Source organism: Lagopus leucura, unplaced genomic scaffold, assembly GCF_019238085.1.
Source record: "Lagopus leucura isolate 7727_CA_CO unplaced genomic scaffold, USGS_WTPT01 Super-Scaffold_1, whole genome shotgun sequence".
Taxonomy (NCBI): Eukaryota; Metazoa; Chordata; class Aves; order Galliformes; family Phasianidae; genus Lagopus; species Lagopus leucura.
Genome location: NW_024962250.1, coordinates 20,894,015 through 20,911,521, shown reverse-complemented (window position 1 = coordinate 20,911,521; position 17,507 = coordinate 20,894,015). Strand labels below are relative to the sequence as shown.

Below are 17,507 nucleotides of genomic sequence, written 5' to 3'. Positions count from 1 at the left end.
TGGGGATGGGCTGGGGTAAGGAAAGCCCTAGGAGTGGAGGAGTGAAGGACAGGGCTGTGCTTCAGGGAAGCAGGCTGGGGGCACCCCTGGGTAGCCCCACATGAAGAAACCAGGGCCCCACACTCTGGGTGGGTGCAGCCAGGAGGCCTGGCCATCAGAGGGGGCTGTGACCCCCAGAGGGCACAGTATCTGCCAGGGCTGGCTTCCACAGCCTCTGTTTCCCTAGATCAGCTTCTCCTCCTTCTGTGATGCACTGGACTTCTCGGTCTGCCTCTCATCCTCTGCCACCTCCTCCCCTTTCTCCGGCTTCCTTGGGGTGTCCCCCGCAATGGTCCCCAGGACTTTGGTGCTGTGCTCCTGAGCTTTGGCCCTGAGGGCGGCAATGCTGTTTTCTCTCAGTTCCTCCTGGGAAATGGCGGTTTTGGGATCCGAGCCCCTTTCTTCCTTGTCACCCTTGTCAAGCTTGGGCAGGGCCTGGCGCTCCACCTCCGTCTTCCTCCCCGCCTCAGCCGCTGCCTCCAGAGACTTTTTGTGCATCCCTAAAAAGAATTGTTGGTATTCGGGTTTAGAAAAGCGCCTGGGCATGGGAAAGCCATCTTGAACTGAAAACAGCAAAGATAAAGAGAGGCCAGAATTAAGGAAAGCAGAAACCCTTGCTTCAAACAGCAGTCATGGCACGCCAGGCACTCTGGCCCCGCGCAAGTGCAGCCCTGGCTCAGTAGGGATGAGGGTCTTAGATACAGCAGGGGCCTGGGTCCCTGGGGTCATTTGCTACTTGGATCTGGGGAGGTTTCCCTGCCTTTCTCTATCAGTTCCTCATACAACCCACCCCTGCCTCCTCAGATTCATGCAGACAGAAGGACAGCCCACTGTTAAGATGCCCACAGTCAGTTCTGGGACAAAACCAGCCTGAAAGTTCAGAAAGTAGGAAGCAAAGAGCAGGAGCACATTAGGGTAACCACTACATCCACTATCCCTCCTCCACAGCAGACAAAGCAAAACAGGGCAGCAGTCCAGCTTTGTGGGTGCCCAGAGGAAGGGAAGTGGGATGAGTGCAAGAGAGGTCTTGGCACTCTGTACAACTTTGCAGGGATCCTGAGCAAGCTGGAATCCCATCAAGTTTTCTCCTCACACCCCTCTTCATCCTGACCTCCTTGCCACCCCTGTGAGGCTGGCTGCTCTCTTACCCAGGAGCCACGGGGCACACGATTCCATGATGCCGTCCTTGGCTGACTTGAGGATAGACTCAGGCAGCGGGATGGAGTGACGCACCATGGCTCCATAGAGTCCGTACTCGGCCATCACGCTGCTCCGGCCCCAGCACTTCTCTCGCTTCCGCCACTTAGCCCGGCGGTTCTGGAACCAGACCTGGAGTGGAGGATAGGGAGGGATGTGAGCATCGGGGGCAGCAGATGTGATATCCCATCCCTGCACACGTGTGCTTGTGCAAGAGGATGAAGATAGGCACATGTACACCTTCCCAAAAGCCTCATACAACAGTCACTGGGTATTTCTCTCCCTCCTCCTTGCAGGAACAACAAGGGCCAAGCATGAGAGCAGGTCCCATCCCTCCCTGCAGGATGTAATTAATTTGCCATTGCGCTGTCTTTTTTCCAGCAGAGTTTGGCTCTCGTGTCTGGGATTTGCTTTCATTATTTACTGGGCGCGTGAACTGCAGCAAGGGGCTGTGTGCTGCAGTGCCACAGGGACAGCAGAGCTGGGGGAGATGCTCTGGATAGGCAGGAGAAGAGGGAGCTGATCTGTGCCGCTTGCCTTGAATTCCCTGTTTGAAAAGACCCACATCTTCTCAGAAAATTGGCAGAATAATCTCCGAGCTGTGACCTGGGGGGCAGCGAGCAGAGACGCGGGCGGAGGCAGGGGGTGGCTCACAGAAATCTATTAGCGCTCGCTCTCCGATTTCCATCCCTCTTGTCTTGCCTGCCCTCCTCCCTCCCCACAACCCCTCCCTTCCCACAGAGCGGAGGCATCAGCTTTAGATGAAAAATTGCTCGAGGTCTATTCAGAAGGAGGCAAAGGAAGAGTCAGCCCCAGGGGCAGCCCAGGCCTGATTGAAAAATAAGTTAATTTCAGTTTGAATCGATGGGCCTCAGGCACTGAAATATCACGGGAAATTAAAGCAGCAGGTCCCTGGGGAACCACGCCATTGACCTGCGCTAATTAATGCCATGGAGTTACCAGTCGCCTCTCCAAAAGGCAGCCCCTCCCTCCCTGTGGACACCCCAAACACCTCCTCATTTAACTAATTAGACTCACAGAAAATTGGGTGTTAATTTGTTTAGGATTTTTTTTTTCCTCCTATTTTTTCCCTCCCTTTCCCGGAAAGTACACGGCAGAATGGAAATGAATGGCGGGGTCTCGCTGGCAGATGGATGCTCGGGGTCACTCCGCAATCTTCTCCAACTTGATTGCTTGATTAGGTCGTTAGCACATTAAAAAAAAAAATTGCTTGCCGTCTGGCGCTGGCCTGATGAGTGGGATGAGGCGGGAATCGCCTGGGTAATTTATCTTTTTATACTGCAAAGAATTTGATTTCAATCTGCAGATATATGGAGGTGCCTTTGACACCTGTTTAACATTACAGAGCTGACAGCTTAACCCTCTGTTGCCTCAGCTGTGGGGGAGCAGGGGCTGCAGGGGGGAGCACAGAGGGCTCTGAGACCCCTGGCTCGTGGGGACAGTGAGACCTTTGTCTGGGTGCAGCCTTGCCAGGCCCCTTCAGAGCACAGTGAGCTCACCTCTTTCACCTGCCTGCCCAGAAGAGACTGCACAGCATCCCCTGCAGGGATGGAAAACATGGGCTCGGCAGCTGTGATCCCAGATTGTCCTGGCAGAAGACCCCCTGTGCCCAGCAGAGGGGATGTTACAGCCAGGATGCTTCCTGCAAAATCCAGAGGACAGCACCTGCTGATCTGCCTTGGTCTGGAGCTGAAGTGACACCTCTCCATGTACCCAGAACGGCTTGCACAAATGTTCACTGGGATTTTCAATCAGACACAGTTTTTTTTTTTGTTTGTTTGTTTTTTCCCACCAGGTACCAAGTGGGCAACTTTTAAAAATCTCTTCAATTCTTATCTTCAGGTGCTTCCTCACTGAGGCTTTCACCACCTGCCTTTTTTCCCTTCTTCCTGCCTCGTTTCCCCAAACATCTTACTCCATGCTCCTCAGGCTCCCCCTTGCTCCATGGCTCTCAATCCTGCTACAGCAGTGGTCTCTTTTAGTGCTGCCCCAAAACCTGCAGCAACAGAACATCTCTTCTCCCCCAGCATGAGCAAAAAAATGCAGGAGGTAGCCCAGGTTTTGCCATAGGCAGACCAATTTGGACTGGCGCTGGTGGACAATTTTCTGACAAAATGCTGATTCAGTTATACATAAATGCTGCCTCTGGTCAGTGAAAGCATAATCAAAATTACCTATGGGTTTCTTCTCAGTGTTGTATTTTAATCTCATCCATGTAACAAGCAAGATCTACGCTACAATGCCAAATGGGCAAATCAAAATGACATCAACAGCCTTGTAAGGTCATTAGATTTCCCAAATCAATTTTTGAAATTTGATGGGAATTTCCTCATGGTTTTGAAGTGGGAAAAAGAAACATTGAAATGGCAGAATTTCTAGCAGGAGGGGCTGTCCGTCTTGTTTTAACACCAGGACCTTAACCTCAGATAGGATCTCAAGTGAAAGTAGTGGTGCTCAATGTCAAATATTCCAAGGCCAGGACCCAGCCCAGCTCCTCTACCACCACCCCATACCACACATCATGGTGGGATAAGCTCCAGTATGGCACCTGCAGACTCAGTGCAACACCATTGTGGATGGGCAGAGTTATTCTCTGGGGCCCAATCTTGTGATTTTGCTCTCAGTCATATAGCTCCTCAGTTAAGGCTTTGTTTTGGGGGAAGATCTTATTCTTTTCTCAGAATCTCTTGACACATTACCAAAATTTTCCTATGCCTCCATTCTGAGCGGAATTGTGCAACAGGTTTATTAGTGCTGAGGTACTTAAAGTGGTGTTGGTGCATCAGTCACAACTTCTGAAAATACAGGTATTGATTGCAGGTATCCCACTTTTCCTTCCTTTATAGTTGTTTTTCAGTTTACTTGAAATTTTGGTATTTTGTCTTCTTCAGCTGAAGATGTTTTTGCTTTCAGACGTTTGTTCTACAGCTTCCTCTGACTTCATAAAATTTGGGCTGCTTCTAGTAACGTTAACTCTGTCTATATTTGGACTTGCCCCTTCCCACCCCATGTGCTCAGCTTTGTGAAATGCTGTATTTACCCTTGCAGCTTGCCTTTCACTTGCTTTCCTCTGGTTCTCCATGACACAGCACTGGGTATGCTGAAAGGACTGGGTTTGTACTTCCACACTTCATGACCTAACACCCATTATTAATTTCAGACTGTGTTTACTGAAGCATATCTGATGTTTTGCAAAGCTATCACAATCTGGTGGGCAAAGGCATTTTTTGGACCAACAGTCTACTGCTTAAGATAATTTGCATCCTATTAATTTCACCTCTGTGAAAGATAGGATGCTTGTTCCAAAAGTCCTATCCTCAGAAACTGGATAACATTGAAGTAGGTAAATCTGTCTTGCTATTCCTTGGTTTCTTGGCAGTGACCAGAATACCTAAGAACCAACTTCTTTAAAGACATTTTTAAGCATAGATCTGAATAAGGAGAGATATTTCAGAAATAAGGGGTAAAAATTTCTTGAATTAGTAAAGGATGCGAAAAGGACTTCATGATGTCGTAGGGTGGAGATGAACGCTAGAGGGAGTGACCGAACAGAGACAGCATTGGGCGGGGGTAAGGCGCCGAAGGAAGGGAAAGCTGACCGGGCTCTGAGGGATGCCTCTTTGTCTCTTCGCAGGCACACATGAAGACCCCTTGTCCCCGTCTGCTGGAACACTGTAGAAATTCATCCAGCTGTACTGGCTAAAACCACCTTCTCCATACCCTTTCCCAAGAACAGGAAAGAGGAAACAGGGCAGCAAGAGGTGAGATTTGGTATGTCAGAAGAAAACATTCTGTGAAACATTTGGTAGGAAAGGCTTGGTCACTCCAGCCTGCAGGAGCTCATTTTCCAATTCGCTTTAGAAAAGGGTCTGGAGCTTCTTCCTGGCTGACCTTCATCAGGCAGGAAAGGGGAATGTTTCAGTGATGCGCTGGGATATTTCCAAGGGTTAATGCTCATGAAACTTGTACCTCTGCTGATGACTATCAGCAGATGACTGTTCCTGTCCCATTACTCTGACAGCATTCCAGATTTCATGTTTTCTTTCCCACGGGACACATTAGCTTTGGATTCAGCCATGTGAGCACACTAGCTGCAGCAAATGCCAGCACCTTCAGCATCGTCTCCTGGGTGCTTGTTCCACATGCCTGTCTTTCTCAGACCCCTACCAAAACCAGCAGTATTGGAAAGTGTTACAAACATGAATATTTCTAATCCTACCATCATCTAATTTTCATCCTCAGTGCCCACTGCCCCAGGCAGTCAAATCATAGGCACTGTGCACTGCATCGCAGGGTCACAGCACTTCAGAGCAAAAATTGGCAAGGTTATTCTTGCCAGGTTCCTCCTCTGAAGCACAAATGATGACCGATACTCCTTTATATTATTGATAGTGCAGAAGAGCAAATTGTAGTAGGAGGAATCTCTCATTTCGCAAAGGAACATGAGACTCAATGTGTCCTTGTTATCCACATTCATCATATTAGTTTGTTTACCTAATCAGCTCCTGAAACACTGTCTGCTAAAGAGAGAAATCTGCTTGAGAGTAGACATGAGCCAGGAATCTTAATCAGCAAAGGGATTCTTCAAGGCATCTAGGGTGTTACTGTGCTTGTTTCAGTGAGCACAATCTAAGACTTTTGTTGGTTACAGTAATTTTCTTGGCTTCTATTTTCAAAGCTGAGAGGGGCTATGCTTTGTCTTTCTAACAAACAAACAGTAATGTTCCCTGCCCAAGCACTCCTCGTGCCTTCAGAGAAAACACCGAAATAGCTAATGGTGAATTTTTCTTCACCAAATCTTACATGGTGTCTTTAGCACAGCATTTCACCAGCGTTCTTTCACGTTATGGGCATTGTTGATTGAGCACGAGAGGGTCCCAGCCCGAAGCAGCACACTGTGGAATGTCCACTAGATGGCCACAAGCAAATGTATGTACACGTGCACAGACAAACAGATGCAGACATACTGACACACCAGCATGTGCCTTTGCCAGGTCATGGGGAGCTGCTGCATACAGCTGTTGGACAATCAGAAACTGAGGAAAGGAACAAAATCCCAATACCGTTGAGAAGAGAATCTGTGCTGCTCGTGGGCTGCCAGCCATCTTACACTGTCTATTCTCTGATAAAAAAAAACCCATGGCTCCGATCTTCAGCTAAGGGAGACAAGCTATCGCTCTGTACGATTCCTGCAAAGAAGCCATCTTTGACATTGAGCTTTTGGAGTGAGGATACAGCTGGAGGTCCCTGTCCTTCCACACCAAAAAACCCAGAAATCTTTCTGGACTTCTGTGACATTGCCTTTGGTTACAATCCACTGTCATAGCGCCACCATGGTCACGGTCCTGTCTTCTCAGCACTCAGTTCTCCCTGACAACAATGCACCTCCCTATTTTCTTCTTTTCCAATACAAGCCTCTAGCTGAGAGTAGACACAATTAAAACCTCCACAGAAAAATACAATGATATCATCATCCTCTATGCTGAACAGGGCCAGTGCTATGGCTGGGTACAGTTATGGGGCTGTTCTTTGCACTGCTCACATCCTCAGTTTTTCCCTGAGCATCTCCCCGTTCACACTCATGGGACCTGGGGGTCTGTAGTGCATTGTCACAGCAGTGTAAGATCTGATTGGGTACTGAGACTTCCCCAGATCCCTGCCTGCAGCGACCACCCCAGGAAAGCTTCCAGTCAACTGGCTGCTAGTGAAAACTGCAGCGCTTGCGTAAGCCTGGCAACACTTTATTGGAATCTTTTCAAATGTAACGTCAAAATTATTGGCACTGTTTATGGTGACATCACTTTCTACGGCTAGCATAAAACGGGTATGAAGTTAAATGAGAGCAGTAAAGGTTGCACATGGCCTGCATGGCTGATCACAGGGTTATCATTCCTTCACTTCCTAACACTAGGAAAGAGCTTTCTGAGCTCATATTAAAAGGAGCAATTCCCTCATATGGCATGGGAAGAATCCTCCTTGCTAGTAGCTGGAGTTGTGGCTGACCACTTGGCTAACAGATCCAACCAGATGCGCTGTGATAAACTGGAAATCAGTACTCACCTCTTGCAAGCAAAGATACGGTGGTTTATCCAAATTCAAGTATCCTCAAAGCCAAACTAGCACAAGACACACTTTGAATATGGGTCAGCACAACACCTAGAAAAAGTATTGTCTGACAATACCACACTGCAGCTCTTGCAGGCCATGCATGCCCTGAATCCCACGCAACAGCAGCAAATGTGCAAATGCAACTATTTTTTTGCATTCTATCTGACTTATGCAGACAAAATTGTAAATATCTCACCTTGGTCCCAGTGCATTTTCCCACTGCTAGGACCCTAATCCTTCTCTAGCATCCCTCTATCACTGGCAAAGAGTCAAAGATAAGAAGTCAATAATAAATAAGGGAACGTAAGGAGGCAAAATTCCTCTTGGCCAGAGAACATTTTAAATTACACCCCCAGTTCAAAACTAGTGTTTTCATCTGGCCTCACCATCCTTATCAACCTAGGGAGGCATTTGTCATTAACACAAGGGATGATACTGCACAGAGCATGTATCCTACAGGTGCTCACAATGCTGACAGTAAACCCAGCCTCCATTGACCAAGCTGCTATCCTCATTTCCCCATGCTAAAATTGCTCTGTATCTCCTCTGAAGCAGAGAAAATGTTTCAATTGGTCTTCGTAAACATCCATATGCAATGAACTCTGTGAACACAGCCTCTGCTGTGTTACATGTACTTGTGCACACAAGTGCAGTTCTACTAGAAATATTTATGTTGAAGTCTCCACCAGCTAAGAAGCAACCTGTGAGCCAAATCTCACTCAGGACCGTCAGCCATCTCACTCAGGAAGATGCATGGTAAGGATGGTATTCACAACTCCTTGTCCTGCACAATAAGCAACCTTTCAGTTGGGTCTCTTGAATCCAGGGAACAAGGAGGATCACTGGAGTCAAAGATCGAGCCAGAACAGGAGTCTGTCTCCTGACCATTACCCAGGAGGTCAGATCCTCATCACATACGTTTACATGGTCAAGTTAGCTTGGACCTTCCAAGGAGCTGTTTCCCTACCAGCAACATTGCACACACATTTACTCAGCTCAGCCTCCCTCTGGGTGAGCCAAGCTTAAATTATTGAGATCTATCAGGGTAAATGATAAGCACTATACAAAAAAAGAAAAGCGCCAAAAACACATACACACACACACACACACACACACACAAAAAAAAAAAAGACATTAAGAAATAAGGAGAAAAGTAAATTAATGAAATTAAATTAGACCTCCAAAGCACCTAAGTTATTGAATCATTAAAAAAAAAAAATCTGCATTCAAAGTCAGGAAGGGAGGAAAAATGTATAATAACAGGCCATTAAGAGAAAACCTGAGCACAACCATCAGCTGGTCTCTCTGCCAGGCACCCAAAGGTTAGAGTGGAATTCACTATTGAACAATTGAAGTAACTAATGAACAACAGTGCCTCAGCTAATTCAGAGATCTGTTAAGAAAACAGTGGGATAAATGTGGGGAAGAGATCCTGAGTAGTTATAGTGTGGCACAGACCCTGCAGAGCCATTGCTCCCTCATTCTCCCATCTGTGATGGAGAAAGGCCCTGCCAAGGCTTTCACAGCAATGGCCTATGGTATGTTTTGTTGGTAGCCGTCTTCCCTCTCACAGAGAAGTGTCTCAATACTTGGAGGTGCCTGACCTTAGGTGTGGGCTCTCCAAACCGCAGAGAAAGCACTGCCCCATTTTCCTCTTTCTACTATGGAGGAGCACACCAAAATCATGCTGTGACACCCTTATGCTATGACAGTTGTGAACATCTTGCAGGGGGCAGAGCAGAAGGCAGAAGACTAAGACATCCAAGGTTGGCTTAGTTTGAATTTCTGTCCCATTTAGAAATCTGGTCTGTTACCAATGGAACTTGGGGATGGAATGCAGAGAGATAAAGTGGTACCTGGAAATACAGAGGTACATACCTCTATGCCTCCATCACTGCTCAAAAACAAACAAAAAAAGAACACACAAAAAAACCAAACCACCACCACCACCACCAACAAAAACAAATAATACCTACAGCCCCAACTCTACCCAGGTAAAATACACAAACAGGGCAGGTTACCTGCAAAGTCTAGCAGCAGGCAGGAAATTTCCACTCTACAGTAAGCAGGTGTTCCATGCCACCCATTTACCTTCCTGCCTCATTTTTTGCTCTGTCCAAATGCATGTGATGTGAGACTTTTCAGATGGTGAACCCAGGATTGCAAGGGCCCCTGTGTTTGCACACCACCCAGCCCCTCTGTTTACAGCTATGGTAATTAACTCGTAAACAAAGTTTCAGCACATAAACTGAAAACGAGCCATAGATAAAGGGTAATGAAAACACTCAATTACAGAAAGGGCCAAATTAAACAACTCTTAATTGAAAAATTAAAATTAATATGAAGTCAGATGAACTAAACAAGCACAATATTGAAGAGGCAGCAAAGTGGATGAACCTCTCACATACCAATTAAAGACATGGAGGCAGAGATGCACCATACACTATGAGAACCACTCATAATAATATTCTCACCAAGCCAGTAAGCTTGATTAGTGTTATTACTCTCACTTGTACACTTCCTACATCTCTAAAAGCACAGGGAAAGTTAATGATATTTATCTGGTATCATGCTGCTGTGGCTTGTCCCAGTGCTCAGGAATTATTGGAAAAGGTTGCCAGCATAGCTCCTTAGTTCTACTTCATGATTAACTTCTTGCAGGACTCTTTAAAGAAAAAAAAGAAAAAAAAAAGCTATTGAAAAGGTTGGTTCACACAACAGCAACATTTTCAGCTTCTCCATCACCTTGATAATCTACTACCAAGCAGCCCATTCGTCCTGGTCATTCACCTCCAGCTACACCGTCATCACCAACTTGCTGCATGGGTGGGAACCCTCTGGCCCTGTGCCTGGCCTAAGTGTGAGAATCACCTGAAAATAGTCAGGTTGTCACCTGCTGAGAGTAGTTATGGAAGGTTGGAACCTCAAACCTCAGAAAGAACAACACTACTCTCATTTCAATAATCCAAATCAATCTGTTACTGACCTTTAGTATTATAGATAATGGCATTTAAAGTTTGAAAATGTCACATATTAATAAACTCAATAGAGATAACTTATCTAAATCCACATGTTACGTTTAAGAGAATCTTTTGAGATAAAGGCTCTAATTTAAGACAAACATTAAAATACTTGTCAGCTTGATGCTGTTTTCATCACTTCAAGTTGCTTATTCAGGATATACATCCCTGCATAAATCTATTTACCCCACCTACATTGTACAAGATGGTCTGGGTTGATTTTAGTAGCAGCACTTAAACTCTCCCGAATATTTTTCTCAATGCATTGATTAATGTGGTCCATTTCAAGTACCGTGCAAAATGGCCACAGTGACATCTGGTCTGACTTGTGTCTCATCGGGAAAAATCAAATCTTTTTCCCACATAGCCCAGTGGGAGGATGCTCACAATCCTCCCAGCAGCAGCCAGTTCAGTGCAGGAGATGGTATATGCAAGGCAAGGAATGCTGTCTTGAAAAAAATAAAAATAAAAAATAAAAAATACATGCTCATCTTCTCTGTAAATGGAAGATTTGAATATCTTTTCCTGAATTCAATATTCTCTCAAACCAATAACTTTTGTGTCCTCTGATGGCTATTTGTAGTGTTCTGCTGGAGGTTTTACACGCAAGCAGTTCCTATATATCATTCTCTCAATTGCACTCTCCGAATTTCACTTTCATATTGAATTTCATAGGTGATTTACTTTCTCTTTGACTACTACCTCCTGAGAAATAATCCCATGAATGAAAATAAGGGGCAGATATCACTCTTAGGTGAGGATCCAGTGGGAACCCACATGAAACGCTGCAAGAGCCCATGGCATGTGATATCCACAACAATCTGAGAAACCACGCACATTAATGACCTACAGGAGAGAGAGCAGTGCTGAGAGATGGGAGGAACTGCAGGCTTCAGTGAGAATGCAGAAATAGAGACCTCCCTCATCAGTTAGAAACACATACAAGGGAAAAAAAAAATAAAAAGATGATGCAAAATTGTAAATATTATGAAGAAGGGAATAAAGATTAATTGTTGGCTGCCTCTTCCAAGAGAAGTGTGTGGCATTAAATGATGCTCATGGATTCAAAGCAAGATGTACTTCATTCATGCGATTCTGCTGTGGAAGCCTTTGCCACCAGATACTGAAGTATTTACATGAATTTGAAACCCTGGTAAGCTCTCAAAGCACTCAGTAAGTATCACAGAGTATTGCCCTGCTCTCAGACCCATCCCAACATCAACCTCACACCATGGTCTAAGCTGGTGGCCATGACTGTCCTTAGAAAATGTTATAATAAAGGGAGAAACAACTCATACTAAGAGAGCTAAGCTGAAACATGAGAGAAATATCAAGCAACATGACCAAAGCTAGGAATTGATTTTTGACACAAAATAAGAGTTATGAACAGGGAGGCTTCATGTAGCACGTGGTAAGGGATGCTCTGGTGCTGACCCTCTGGAAGGATCAGTGGGAACAGACGCTTCTCCCCATCAGTGGTGCTCAGGGCTTTTATATGGCCCTCAGGCACTCACACAATAGATGCCATAGGAATTCTGTTGCTTCTCTTTTCCCTTTCATGATGAGCAAAATGCCACTCGAGGACTTTCTCCTGGAATATTTGTGCCTTTAGCAGCACCTATTGCTCAGAACATGCACATCATTGAGGGCTTCTGCAGGCCACGTTTGCCTTGAACTCCTGGGCAAGGGGCCATGGCAGAGAGATCCCCTAGGTTTAAAAGCCCAGCAGTACAGGAAGAGTTGTGGTTGCTCATTAGCCTGCTACAGAATGACAGGCAGCATGCCAGAGAGCTGGAATGAGTTAGCCACTTCTTCCTTTCCCAGTCAGATAACATAATGGCTCTCAGTGCCAGGAGGATGTCCCAGATGTGAAGCAGTGCATGCAGTGCACAAGGCCTTCCTGCCAGCCCAGCGTCAGATGGTGGATGCAGGCAACACTGACCTTCCACAGGTCCCTTTTCCCTGGGCTTTTTAACCTGTGCATGTGCAGAAGCAATTTCTTATGCAGCTCACTCCCTCTAGAGGTAAGCTATTGGGTCCTGCTGCTCAGACAAAAATCCTATCTAATGACCAGTAGGATTTCCAACAAAGGGACTTCTGAAGCCCAGCAGAAATCTCATCTGTGCACAGTGTCTACAAGCTGTTAGGTCAGCAGGAGTCCTGTTGACACAGTGGGCAAGAAGCCCAGCTCACTTTGAAACCAGGACTCACAGATTCACCTAACAGCAAATGCAACACTGTTGTAAATACTGCATCAGCAAAAATGGGTTCAAGTCTTGGCCATTACACCCCTGTGCCTCACAAGGATTCTGGAGGGAGCCAGGCACAAAGTAGTTGCTGGAGTCCGCCCTGGCGGACTTCGTGTTGGATCTGCCCAAGAACATTCTGCAATGTCATCACAGGGCTGGCACAAATATTGCCCAAACATTACATGTAATCAAAAAAATAAAGATCCACAGAAACATTCAGGGAACCTGTATTTGAAGAGGCAAATGCAATGAGTTCGCAGAGATGTGCAGACATCACACCTGAGGCTCACCTCTCAACTCTGCCAACTACCTGCTGTGGCCCCCAGGTTTGAGTCCAGAGGGGCACACATGAGATCCATCCCACCCAGTCTGGCCACCCAGATCCTGACTCCAGCCAACTCTCATTCACCTGTACTACCAATACCTCAAAACCATACAGACGTTCCTTGCACAGCAGTTCCCCTTCAGTGATTCAAGATTCCCTCTTTAACATACACACACACACCCCAAATCACCACTGCAACATCCCACACACAGCACATGTTGACAGACAAACCCCACATACAGATGGGCAAAAAAACAACTGGTCTGGCTGCCCACATTTTTAAAGGGAATGGACAGCTCAGGGGGTTCAATCTGAGAAGCAAACTCTGTCCCACATGTCTCCTTTCTTTCAGGTTGGAATGAGCATGGCCAGGAGAGGCAGGACAAGGGGACCCGAGAAATACTGTTACCTGTATCCTGTCTTCTGGCAGCTCTGTTTTCATGGCCAGCATCTCTCTAGCGTACACATCAGGGTAGTGAGCCTCATTGAAGGCCTTTTCCAGCTCCTCCAGTTGGTAGGATGTGAAGATTGTCCTGAGAGGAACAAAACTCTTTGACCAAAAAACATAACATGCAGCAAAGGAAATACAGAGTCAGAGAAATGAACACAGATGCTACAGAAACCTGAGTAATTGATAAAGCATAGTATTTCCCCTTCGCCTCCTGTGTTTTTGTGCACAAAAGGTCAGATGTCAAGGTAAAAGGAGAACCTGAAAATGGCTGAAGACAGAGCTTGGTATAGTTACAAATCACCTTCCTGGTCAGGGACATCCTGCTGGGAACATCCCCCCATGGCCAGCAGAGGGGCAGAGAGCCTTCCCTGGAGCCTGGGCTCCCACTGAACCCTCCCAAGCCTTTACTCACTCTGTGCTCTACTGCTGCATCCTGCCCTTCTCTGGATTGGAGCTCCAGATGTGCAGTGCCAGCTCCCTCTCTCCACCTTCACACTGGTTGCTCCCACACTGATACCCCAGTAGCTGCTCTCTGTCAGCTGGCATTGCCTTGTTGTCCTCCAGGAACCTCCTGGGCAGGCAGCAGCCGCAGCATTGCTCACTCTTAGGACAGGCAGACTGAAAAGCAGGGACACCAAGGCAGCTGAGAGCCCTTCTCAGGGGATGGCCGAGAGGTCTCGGACCACTTCAACTCTGCAGGAACTGACGTTCTCACCCTAAAGCCCCGTTGTAGGCAAAATGCGATTTTCAGTGAGAACTCACAGCATTTCGATTGCAAAAAGAAACAAACAAAAAAAAAAAAAAAAAAAAAACAAACAGCAGACAAAAAAATCCTACCAGAAAAACAGCAACAACAGCAACTTACAACCTTTGTTCGAGGTAACTGTGTAAATTATTAAGAAACATACAGCAGCCGTAAGGAAAAAGAGTGAAAAAAAAATCGTTTTTTTTTTAAATATGCAGGAGTTTCAGGAAAGCCACAAAATTCCAGAGGGCACAAACAGAAAGTCTCAAAAATATCCTCAGCTATTTAGAACCTGAACGATGCTGCCAGATAGATGGCATTACCTACAAAAGCAGCATGCAAATGCGAGGCACTTGCCCACCATCAGCTCCCGGTCCCCGTTCACAACGAAATCCATTTTCTTTTTCAACACTTTTCGTTCCCACAAATGTGGGAAGTCTGGGGTCAGCGCACGGCGGCTCCTGCTTCTCCCCAGGAGCAGAGGAACGGCGCTCCCCGTTCGGATCCGGTTCAGCCGCGGAGCCCCGCACCTCCCGCGCCGGGGCAGTGCCCAGAGCCCACTCGGCTCTCCCCGCTGCCTCCCGGGCAGCCCCGGCCCTGTGCAGCACACACCGCGCTCTGCCGTTTGCTGCTCAAATCCTGCAGCTATGTGCGAGCTATCGGCCTGTCAGCTGCTTCGGTACAACCACAGCCCTTAACCATTCCTTACAGAATGCATAACCACCGACCAGTGCTACGGGTCTGTTGCTGTTTGGAGCTGGAAACGGAACAGTTTCATGCGCTGTTTCAACTCGCAAGAAAGAAACGAATCCTCGTTGGCTCTGGAACAGCACCTGCCCGGCAGCACCCCGCTAGCTCAGGCCGAACCCCCGCACCTCCTGCTCGGATCCCTCTGGACCCACGCAGCCGCTGAGCTTACGCTGGGGCACCTTTAATTCACCTCCCGCACCGTGGCGGGATTGATTTAATTGCTCCATAGTCAGCCCCGAAGGACGGTGCCCAGGTGCCTTCGTCCCGGCCCTGCGGCCGCAGCGGTGCCACGAGCCGAGGCGGGAGGTTCGTTTCCGATTTTAAAGCACGGACATCCAACTCCATTTTCACTGCGGGAGGAGCGAGGGGAAGCGAGCCCCAGAGCATTCCCCAGAGCGAGTCTCCAGGCATTCCGCGGGCTAGGACTACCTCCCGACTATTGCATCTATTGGCGAAACATTAATTTTTAAGTAGCAAATTTTGAGATCCTTGATAGAAATTCTCCCTTGCTGACAGCCCAATTTTAGGTTGCTAAGCGAGGAGCGCTTTTGGTTATTTCACCTCTTCGCTTTGGGACGGGTTGGGAATTTTTTCAGCCCTAACCCGCAGCCAGAAAACCAAACCAAGCTAATCGCCGTTGCAATTCCCGCTCCTATGGGCACGTCCCGAATCCTACTTGCTGTGGACGCGAAGCGGCAGCGGGGCCCGGTGCTGCCGGTTCCCGGGAAGAGATGCGGGGCCGCCAGGCTTTGCTTACCTGTGCCGCCTCTTCTTTCGTTTCTTGCTCTGGTTGAGGGAAGATTTGGACATTTTGCGGTCGCTGGAGGAGACATCCTCGGAATCTGCGGAGAGAAGGGCAGCGGGCGTGGGCTGGAGCTCGCTCCCCGCCGGGGCCCCGCAGATCCGCTCCCTCCGGCATCTCCGCCCGGAGCTTTCGTTGCGATCGCGGCGCGGCCAGGGACTGCGGGCTGCAGCCCGGTCCCGGTCCCGGCCCAGATCCCGCTGCGGGCGGCTCGGGGACACCGTACCCTTCCGAGAAGGGCTGCGGGCCGGGAGGGGGCTCTCGCCGTCCCTTATGTCGCCCGGAGTCGTTTGCGGGGCTGCCGTTGTCGTGCCGCCGAAACGCGGAGACCGCGATCTCAACAAAATGTACGAAATGGAGGGAGCCGCGGCCCCCTCCCCGAGCCAAGGGCACCCGTTGCCTCCCGCCCCGGGGCGGGGGACCCGCGCTGCTCAGCTGAAATGCCGGGAAGGAGGAAAAATAAAGGTTGCTGCAGCCACGGGGAAAAACATAGCCGGGAATGGCATCTGCCCGCGGCCGCCGCACGTCCCAGGGGTGCCCGGGCCGGGGGTGTTGCGGGCAGGGCGGTGCCGCCTTCGCCCCTCGGGAGCCGCCGGAGCTCGGAGCCGGGAGGCGCGTTTCGGTGCGGGCCGCCTTGCCCCAGCACTGGCCCCGAGCTCCGGCCGCTTCTCGCCCGCCGCCACCCGGCAGACGCCGGCCGAGGCTCCACGCTCCCGGCGGCCACGCTGCGGGAGGGGACGGCGGGCACGGTACGGGAGCTCCGGGAGGACGCTCGGTGACGAAGCGGGACACCGCTGCCCGCCGCTCCGGGAGCGGGGTCTGCGGGCGGCTGTCGCCGTCTAGGAACTGGATGGGAGCGGGCCTTAATTTCTCGGCAACGAGTTGGGGCCGCCGGGGCCGAGCGAGGGCCGCTCCACCGGTGTTCGGTGCAGCCACGGGCCGTGCCGTCACGGCGCGGCCGCGGCCTCAGCCGGGGAGGGCCGGTCCCGAGCTCCCTCGTTCTTTTCCTCCTTCTCCTCGGTTCCGAAACGAAATCACCTCTCCGCCGCCGGGCGCGGGGCTCCGAAGGTGCCTGCCGGCGGCGGTGCCCCCGAGGGCCGGGACCGTGCCTACCTGAGCTGGCCGTCTGGCTGCTGTCCAGCTGCCCGGGAGCTCGGGCCAAAGGCTGCAGGTGGACGCTCTGCGGGTCGGAGAGCACCTCCAGAAAGGTGGGCTGCGCATAGAAGCCGGGGATGCCTCCGGCCCCCAGCAACCCCATGCCCACGCCGCCCACCCCGGCGGGGCTGAGGACGGAGCGGGCCGCCAGCAGGTGCCCGGCGGGCAGGGAGTCCAGGGCGGCCCGCGGGTGCGACGGCGGTTCCTTATTCAAGCCCAGGATCTCCTGGATGCCGAAGCCGGTGCAGCGAGGAGGGGTGGGCCCGGAGCTGGGCTTGGCTCCCGCCGCGGGGGGCGGCGGCGGCGGGGCGGCGGCGGCCGCGCCGTCGGGCTTGGGCTTGCCGGGCAGGCTGGGGGCCAGCGCCGCGCCCGCTTTGCCCGTCATGCTGTGGCCGTCGGTCCCTGGTGCCCGCTCCGGGAATGCCTAGGAGCCCCCGGCTCAGGCCCCTTTTATCCGCCCAGCCGGGAGCCCGAGCGGGGTCAGAGCCGCGCAGCCAATCACAGGGGCCAGCCGCGATTAGGGATGCCAAAAAGCCGCCACCGGCACCGGCGGCGGTGGGGCCGGTGCCCGGCGGGGCAGGTCTGGGAGCTGGGCTCGGCGGAATAGGGCCCTGCCGCAAAACGGGGCTCCAGCCCGTGGGGCAG

General features: G+C 49.9%; 1 protein-coding gene across 1 annotated transcript; it reads right to left on the bottom strand.

Annotated features, from left to right (window-relative positions):
* Positions 1–222: 222 nt before the first annotated feature.
* VSX2 (visual system homeobox 2) lies at positions 223–17,247 on the bottom strand. Its single transcript, XM_042868005.1, has 5 exons — positions 16,821–17,247; positions 15,663–15,747; positions 13,369–13,492; positions 1,188–1,368; positions 223–539 (listed from the first exon to the last, which is right to left on the bottom strand). The coding sequence occupies exons 1-5, from the start codon at positions 17,245–17,247 to the stop codon at positions 223–225; spliced, it is 1,134 nt and encodes a 377-aa protein (XP_042723939.1).
* Positions 17,248–17,507: the final 260 nt, after the last annotated feature.